Source organism: Buceros rhinoceros, unplaced genomic scaffold, assembly GCF_000710305.1.
Source record: "Buceros rhinoceros silvestris isolate BGI_N320 unplaced genomic scaffold, ASM71030v1 scaffold8904, whole genome shotgun sequence".
NCBI lineage: Eukaryota > Metazoa > Chordata > Aves > Bucerotiformes > Bucerotidae > Buceros > Buceros rhinoceros.
The window spans coordinates 32,787-42,063 of NW_010407630.1; the positions used below are offsets into that span (position 1 = coordinate 32,787).

The 9,277-nt window shown below is 43.3% G+C and overlaps 1 protein-coding gene across 1 annotated transcript in view; it reads right to left on the reverse strand.

Moving 5' to 3' along the window:
* Positions 1-635: 635 nt before the first annotated feature.
* The window catches only part of LOC104492043 (solute carrier family 2, facilitated glucose transporter member 11-like), an 8,923-nt gene continuing 281 nt past the window's right edge, over positions 636-9,277 (reverse strand). Inside the window, exons 2-11 of the mRNA XM_010134546.1 lie at positions 8,179-8,339; positions 7,552-7,676; positions 6,547-6,676; positions 5,454-5,602; positions 4,470-4,657; positions 3,189-3,299; positions 2,450-2,551; positions 2,022-2,097; positions 1,564-1,691; positions 636-842 (exon numbers count right to left, since the gene is read on the reverse strand). Coding sequence (XP_010132848.1) covers positions 636-842; positions 1,564-1,691; positions 2,022-2,097; positions 2,450-2,551; positions 3,189-3,299; positions 4,470-4,657; positions 5,454-5,602; positions 6,547-6,676; positions 7,552-7,676; positions 8,179-8,339 — 1,377 coding nt within the window. The remainder of the gene's footprint in view (positions 843-1,563; positions 1,692-2,021; positions 2,098-2,449; positions 2,552-3,188; positions 3,300-4,469; positions 4,658-5,453; positions 5,603-6,546; positions 6,677-7,551; positions 7,677-8,178; positions 8,340-9,277) is intronic.

Consider the following 9,277-nt stretch of genomic DNA (forward strand, 5'->3'; position numbering starts at 1 on the left):
CAGGAGGTCATAAGCTCCTCAAGAGAGTCCTAGTTGCCCCTATACCATGTGCTTGCACTCAAGTAAAATTGTAAAAGGGGGCAAACATTAAACATTGCACACAGATTCTGTCTACTGGTAGACAAGGTACTCTTCCTCCACTGGATTAACAAGCTAAACACTTCATCTGGTCTGAAGCATCTTCTCTTGGAAAGAGAAGTGCTGCTCAGCAGCACTGACTTGTTAATAGGAGTGGATAATTTCAATGTGAAAACTCTTCTTTTTCTCTCAGTCTCACAAGTATGCTGTACATCTGAACCTTCCACACTCACTTCCCCCAATAACTGCAGTGTCCTGGTTTTGGTAAGGAAAATATCAGATCCATGTTTTCAGTTTATACAGCTGCTAACTTGCAGGAACTGACAAAGATTTTCTTTTTATACACCGTGTTCAATCTTCTGCAGTGGATTTAATTCAGCAGATATTTCAGCAGTTGGAGAGGACTACCAAGTTCATCCTGCGCCCTTACACTGCAGGTGATTATATTTAAAATACACATTTGTGCTGTTTTTGGAGCAATGGATTCTCTCTTGCTTAGTGAGTCTTCTGGGCACTACAGTAATATAAGAGAAAAATATGGAGTGGAGAGTTTGTTATTAAAGTCTAGTAGCAGTCACCACTGAGCAGTTACTCTGTTGTAGGGCTGTCTGTCTCTCCTTTCGACGGTAGTTCAGGCGTTTGAACTCCTCCATGACCTGCAGCATGGTCTTTCCTTTGGTCTCTGGCACCACCAGGAAGACAAAAATAGCCATGGACAGACAATATGTCAGGAAAATGATGAAACAGAAACTACCAAGACCTTCCTATAGGAAAAGAAAGAGACAAAACATGTTCATATAAATTGATCTAGATTTATTTCTTGCGATATGGAGTTTCTGGTTTTGTATTTGCTAAATACTTGGTCAGAGACTCAGTGTAACTCCTGCTTGCTTCCACCTGGGAAATGGCACTGAGTGGTAGGATGAGCTAATTCTCCTTTCCTGTTTTAAGAAAAACAGTTTTATGCTCAGCAGATACTGAATGTCATTGCTTGACAATTCAGAGAAGTGCTGAGCTTCAATTGCTCTTCCTTTCTGTTGTGTCCTTCTCAGTCAGGGCTAGATGAGGGAAGATATGTAGTGTGTTAGCTCTGTCCCTCCTTGCCCAGCTCAAAACTGCAAAGGCTTTAGTTTCCTGCTACTTACTAGTGCTGGGTGGGATCTCTGGGATTGCCCATTTTCCACATTAACCCCAAAGGAGCTGCACATTCAGGACAAAGGGGGGAAAGAAGGAAACCCCTCACGACATTCATATGGCATCTGACAGTGTTTGCCAGTGTCACACTCTGTGTGTAGAGTTAGAAACATTTCGTGGTTTTGCTACACTTTCACTAGATATCAGGATAAAAAGAAAGAGACCATCAAAACAGCAATTATTTTGGGCTCTCTCCTTTGAATGAAGTGTTGAAAAAGAGAAGTATGCCCTGGGTTCAAGAAGGGTCTATAACCTTCTCGGAGCTGAAACAGAACACCCTGCTTTGCTTACCACAATGAAAGGGAAAAAAAGTCCAATGATGAAGAGTTGGATCCAATTTGTAGCACCATTAAAAACATAAGCAGATGGTCTGTATGACTGAATAAATATTTCTGTGGGCAACGTGCATAATACTGCAGCTGCAAAAATTGTGGGAGAAAAAAAGAAGTTTAGAATTTTTGCAAGATGCTTCTGTAACTCACACTTCATAATGCTACACAAGTTAATGGTTTTAACTGACCTGGAAGTGTTTGAGGTGCTGCTTGGCTCTTCAGGAGGGAGGCATGTAGGAATGCAATATGAAATGAAATTTTACCTCCTAGCACAGCATGGAGGGGAACATCTACCCCTGCCCTGAATCAGGAATGGGGATTCATGCTAACTGTGGAACAACTAACAGCTAACATCTCCTAAAGGATGCAGTGGAGAAGGAATGAGCATACGCATCCATTCCAGTAGGAAATACCAACCTGGCCCAATGCCAAAGCTCATGATGAAAATAAAGATGAGTGCAACAGAGCAGTACGGTACCCAGGGAAAGGAATCCTATGGCAGGACATGAAGAGCAAATAAAACCAGAAATTAAAATTTTATTTATCCAGCTTGTTAGAAAAATTCACCACTCCTAAGTATGTCAATGTTAACCATACATTTGTTTCCGCTACTTCCAGAAACGTGACAAGGAGACAGTCTTGGCAGTGATCATGGTTGTATAAAGTTATTTCCTTTAATCTGCATGTACATGGCTGGGAACAGCCCTTTGTTAGTCTGATGGTTAGCCCCAAAATACTTCTGCTTCCACCAAAATTTATTTGGGGGGAAGGAAATAGTAATGATATCTGCCATACAATAAAACACAAAGATGGGGCACAGCTCTAATGCGTAAGTGGGATCTTACCTGTAGTGAAAGAGTGACTGTGAGGAGCCCTAAAGCCAAGGCCATAACAGTGTAGGTTTTCCACAGCAGTGTCTTCCTCCCTGCACGCTCAATTAGGAAACCCTGCAACCAGGAGGACACGCCGTCAGCTCCAAAGAACAGACCTCAAAGACAGGCACTGGTCAGCTGCTCCAGTAGCTGCCTTCACCATCCAGGCAGGGAATCTCTGAAGAGTTGGGGACTGGGATGTGGTACCTCCTCCGGGAGGGTGAGCAAAGGCATCTGGGGGGGATGAGCAGGACCAAGAACTACAGGAAGTTGGGGGAAGGTGGGGAAGTGCAGGGCTGGAGGGAGCATTGCCCAGGCAGAGGAGGCCTGAGGTGGCACTCTGCAGGCAAAGGATAGCCAGGGAGGACAGCAATGTGGAAATGCTTGCAGCATTAATGGCCACTGTGAATCCTACTGACAAGTGGGCACAGGGACTGTCATCTGCTCTTCCTACACGGGGCAACTGGGACACCCAAGGCCAGCTCAGACTGGGTCATGGTTTTGAAGGAAAGACTCACCTGTCCTCCCATAAACTGAAAATAACTGCCCATGTTTGCAGGGTGTGTGGAGATGATTTTGTGTAATGAGTGCAAAGCACAACAGTTGATTTGTTGCAGAAGTTTGATTCCTGAAGCTCCATTTACAGTAGTTCTAAAGATAGAAATGAACCACGCCTTCCAACAGGCTGGGATTCAGCTGAAGAGCCACTTACGCACAGGACCGTAGTGAGGATCTCGGTGATCCCAACTCCCAGGGAGACATAGTGGGTTTGATCAGGAGGGATTCCAGCCTTCATAAAGACATTGTATGCGTAAAAGTAAACCTGGAAAGAACGGAAGTGGGTGAAGGCAGTACCCATGTGGGCATGTTTACACTAGATTCTCTCTTTTTTTTTTGACAGAAAATAAAACAGGCCTTAACAAAACATAAAGTCTTCTTGATTTCTGTAACTATTCCTCTATATTTTCATGAGGCTTCTTTGTGCAGAACAACTTTTAGTAGCGGCTCTGTCTTGAACTCGGTAACAAGTAAAGCCTTGTTCTTTTTTTCCTTGCTTTTAGCACTGCCTTTGTTGCAGGTTATAATTCTCTCTGACATCTTTCATATGTTTTAGTGTCTCATGAACTTTGGATGAGGATCATACAGAAATGTGGACAGAAAGTACTAAGCAAGTGTTTTAAATTATCTTTCTACATCATCTTGCAGGGATTTTGATAGTCACTATTTTCCCAGATATAGGCAATCCTAAAGCTGTTAATATGCTCAATTTCTACTGATCTTTCATGATATAGATACTGCTGTGCATGCTAGTGGGAATGGAAAGGGGTCTTTTGAATCTTTAAGTCTTCCTGAATTTGCAAAATTAATCTGGATTTTGAAACTTTTATGCTTTTACTATAAGATCATTTTATACAATAACCATTCCAATACTCAATACTATCTACTGACACGTAGATGGAGGTATTTCCAGAGAAAAGGTATATGAGATAGTATATATCAATAACTGTCACATATATTACTGGCATGTTTTAATTGTCTGTAATCTGAGAAAGCACAAAGTTAAAGGATTTGGAAAGAAACCCAAAGAGGTAAGAGTAGAGAAATGCACTGTCAGTGTACCTTGCAAACCTGACTCAGTTTGTACTGAAATGGCTGAACCCTTTTGGGCAGTGCATTCTGAAGCTCAGAGACCCTGGGGAGCTGACACTGTTCTTTCCTTGCTCTGTATTTGAGATTTTACTTTATCCCCTTCCATACTTTTATCATAACAGGGTAATCCATGGCGATGCCTTCAGATGACACTTGTTAAAACACAGTTCTCGACTTATCACAAGTCTCAGACTTCCACGGGAAAAGATTAAAATAAACAGTAACAACGGATCCCCTCCTTACAGTCACTGTTGTAGTCAGCATTTTACTACTCATTGCAGGGTTTACTTTTTGCCAAAAAACTGTAAGCAATCTAAAAAGCAGAGAAAAGTGGCACACATACCACATTGGCACCAATCAACTGCATGCATGAGCAGACAAGGAAGAGAGTGATGAACTGCCAGCGGACAGCTCTGTCACGAAATAGATCACAAACGCGCTTAGCTTTCTCCCCACGGATGGCTTCTTGCTCTGCCACCATGTCATCTATTTCGGCCATATGGTCACCATCGCCCCAGAGCTGCTTCACAGCTGAAAGAGGAGGAAGAGAGAAGATGACTCCTGGTTCAAGCTCACCAGCACAGACATGGATTCAGAGGATTACTTCCTGCCTTGCAGAGTGTCTTATTGGAGCTTCAGACTCTTTGCTTGTGTGAACTTCCTAGAGATCTGGGTTCAGATTACACACAGACCCAGTTCAGTGCTATCTATTTTTATGCATAAATCTTAACCACAACCTCACCTTTGGCCAATAGCAGCTTGCAGTGTTTCAATATAAATCATGCCTGAATTCTTACCAATCCTTCCCTGAATTCCCTCCTGCTAAATGTGCAGTTCTAATGCACACACCTAAACAGACAAGGAAAAATGTCTCCTGCATCAAAAAATGTCTACACCCAGAGTTCTCTCTCTTTTGATAGTTAACGCCCCTGTTTCTCTGTTTATGGCAGTAGTTGCTGGTAGGGTTACTGAAGAACTGGAGTGTTTATGGATGTGGCATGACGGTACGGAGCATCCCTTTCCTACACAGAGCCAGAGGTACCATATCCACACCCTGATTGTTTAGGGCAGAATTAGTATTGAAGCTGTATGTGATCACGTCCCTCAGAGGATCCTGGTAGATGGTGAAGGTAATATTAGTGCCAAGAGAGAATTAATATCAGAACAGAACAGGCTTTCGATGTCTTTCGATGAAGCTGAAGCTGATGTCAGAGGCAAAAGACCAGCAGTCTTTTTCCCAACTATACCTCTCTTCCAGACTTATGTGGGGCTTTACTGTGTTTTCCACTTTTCGCTGAAATTAATGCTTTGTGACCCATCTCCTTACCTTTGATACACCCCTTCTTGTCCTTCTTGTCAATGAGCAGGTAGCGGGGAGAGTCTGGGAAGAAGGGAAGGGTGACAAGCTGAATGAGAGCGGGAAGTGCATTGGTTGCCATGAGAATGGGCCAGAGAGCATCTACTCCAAGAAGTTCCCTGGAAGAAAACCAGCAGAGCGAGAGTTGCTGAGCAACCATTTGTGATGGCTATGTGAGCACACTTGGGCACAGGGTGGTCCCTTGTCCCTGCTGCCTGTGTCCTGGCAGCTCTCACCCAGGAGTCTCCATCATTTCTCAGCCGCGAATAGTGAAAATCTTGGTGGGAGGTGGCAGGGGAGAGCAGTGTGCTGTGCCTGCAGCACACCAGGTACAGAGGGTTGCCAGCTGTTGCTCAGCCGTGAGTGCAGCAAGGCTGGCTGATCCTCCTGCCTCAGCTGAGGGCCTGCGGGGACGAGCAGGATCCCGGCACAAGCGCTGAAATAAGAACCTGCAGTGGCTGGTACCTCTGCTCCTGATCCAGAGTCTTAAGTCACTATTAAAACAGGATCCACGGGTTATCAGCCTTGGCTCCGTCTGCCCTGAACAGCAGCCACTCGGTTTCCTGCAGCTGAGAATGCTGTGGCCAGTGACAAACGTCCTGGGAACAGGACAGGCAGAAGGAGCCTGTGCTAGGGGGAATGAATCCGCTGTAGGTTTCTGGTTTCGAGTGTGTTGTTTGATGTGTGGGTGTGCAGGTTTTTACGTACTTTTAAGAAAGTTTGGATGGCTCTGATATTCCCTGCTTCTCCTAAAAAAAAAAAGTAAAGGCCGGTTCTTACAGAAGAAGGATTTCTTTCAAACCTATTGAAACCTGCTAAGGGTTTTTATTATCTCTATTTTGATCTGTCTTTGTTAGGAAGCAACGTTGTTCTTCAGGATTAAATATTTTGTATGATTTCTGTTTCCCATTCTCTTAAGTCAGGAATTTGGGCTAAGCTAATTCAGTCTGGCTGTCTAGGGTAACCGAAAAACAGTTGCTGATTTGCCTGTCCATAGGCTTGCATTGACATATGCATATATTTGAATAACAGAATAAATTAAATAGGTCTCAAATTCCCTTACCTGAGACCCAGAGCAAATCCTACAAACTTTCCAACAGCAATGGCAGTAGAAGCTGTTAGGGCAACCACTCCGCGGAGCTTCCGTGGGGCACATTCCCCAGCATACATGAGATGGATAGTCAGAGCTATACCTGCAGTGACAAATGGCTGTTAGAGCAATTCAAACTCCGCAAGCCTGGTGTTTTGCAGGGAACCATTACGGACAAAGCATATAGGGTTAGGCTCTGAGGTAACCATGCTGATCATGTGCCTGCATGACGTGAAACGTGTTCCCAGTACCATGGCCTTGTGTCTTTGCTAAATATTTCACTAAGCAAGTATGTTCCCGTGGGAAACCTGTTCTTCAGCAGGCTGGCCTTCTCTTACAGTATTTCCTACAGCCACATCTACAGGATTACTGTTGCTCCTTTTAAACTCGGATCATATATTTCAGTGTCGACTCAGGACGCTGTGTGCCTTGAACCCAAGAAGTTAACAAATGTTGTATTTCCATTTGCTCAGAGAATTAATTGTTATCCTCTTTTTTTTTTTTGCCATTTGGTATTATCCTTATCCAATTGCTCAGAGATCAAAACAGTGACAGAATGTAATCTTCTGAGGCATCTGGAAATTAGATTTGCCCAGCTGGAAAACCATTCCTTTGCCTGCAATATGGAAGGCAGTATCTGCCACAACAAGCAGCATCAGAAACAAAAGAGGTCAGCTTTCTACTGAGTGAGCATGCTCCTCTGAAATATTGCATGTCTTGGCTTTTTCACGGCAGTACTCGGCAGTACTTTTTATATGGATTGGATGTAAAGATAAAATAATGAAAAATGGAGATGTTACATGTGATTAATTTAATTATGCTTGTGATTTCCTATTCAGTTAAAAATGAACTCAGCAATTAGGACCCTGCAGAGTATAGTAAAAATCTGTGATCTGTATACTCAGTCTGGTAGGTCCTGTGACCCTCAGTCACTGCTCTACCAAGTAGTTAATACCATAGGTAGGAATGCTAATTTACCTCCACACACTCCGGAAGATAATCTTCCAGCGATGATCATCTCAAAGGATCCACAGAGCCGGCTGAGGCCCATCAGAGCTGCACTCAGCAGAGAAGGGATATTGGCTAACAGCATGGCCTTCTTCCTGAAATCCATTTAAATTGATGTGAGCATAAATATTGTCTTTGTGTAATTCACAGCCTGACAGAAGTGGCAGGAATTGTACCATGGTTAAAACTCTGTGCCAGTGACTGCAGTGAAGGAAATGGGAAATGGGAATGGGAAAACCTTCACATGGACTGATAAGCTAGTTGAAGATTAGATGCCTCTAATGGAGCCGATATCTACACTGAAGAACAAGCTTTGTGAGCAGTTGTCTGTGAAATTCACTATAAAACTCATGCACTTCTCATGTGATTTCTCTGGACTGGATTCTCTTTGGAATTTATACAGCACAGGGTATGATTTTCTCTGTGATCACTGGCCAACTTTGCCATTGTATTTCTTCACTGAACTGATCCTTCATCTGAGGCAGCTCTGGGCTGCTCACAGTGCCACTTCACAAGCAGTGTTTCTCCCAAGACACAGCCACTTATTTTTTCAGTTGTGAGTGTAAACGAAATGACTAGTGTAATCATTATTCCTACCTTCCAAATCTAACAGACAAATACCCAGCAGACAAGGACCCCAGAAGCCCTCCAATGCTGTAAATGGACACAACAAAGGACCACATCAGTGTAATCATGTCTTCGCTGGGAGAAGAGCCGTATCTCTTCAGCCAGGTCTCACGGATGAAACTTTTGATGTACTTTAAAAGAAAACCAGAAACCAGTGGATTCAGTTAACATGTTTTTGCGTAATTACATCTCTTCCTTCTTTTACCTACTTAGAGGTCTTTTTGATACATTTCTATTGACCCCTTGGTTGAAATCACCTTAGCCCCAGTGAAATCAAAAGGAATTTTGCTACTAACATCCCTGGGGTTAGTATTTCAGCAACAGGATGTAATGAATAAATCAATGAATAAATGTATCAATAAATAAAATATAAATTAAATAACAACTGTGGGTGTCACTGAGAGTGGCAAGTTGGTCTTCTGTTTATGTGCTAAACCCTGAATGTTTCGCTACCTGATCTTTGCCACCATTCCCGCTTGTCTGTCTGTCTCTCTTGTCCACCTGCTGCATCATCTCTGATGCCGTGGGTGAAATTTAGGTTTGACTTCAGTGAGATCAGAGGATTTGTCCCTTGATGTGGCCCATTGCAGGGTCTCTCTGACCTATTTCTTATGATCTCCATGGCACCTTCATTCTTGATGAGAACTCCCAATGTGGTAATAGTCTTTGGCACTATTCAGGAGGACAAATACCTCCCCTAATTTTCCTTTTGCAGCTGCAGGTATCAGTGCTGACCTCATCTCTAGAGCTACAGCCCTTCCCTGTCCTATTTCACCTTACAGACAGTCACTTAGACCTAGTGTATGTGGCCAAGCCCATGGTACAAATGACTCCCTGAGCACTGAAAAGAGGAGACTGCCCTGAGAGCAATCCAACTCAGTAAGGGGTAACTGGCTGACTTTATAGATGTCACTCATTCTACCCTTTCCCAGGTCTGTCACACCAGACAGAAGTTAAAACCCCATGAAACACAAGAGCAATAGCAGCTACTCTTAGAACCAATAAACCACAATAAATCTAGTTCTGAGAGCATTAGTTAAAAAGTTACTGATTGCATATAGAGGCAGGA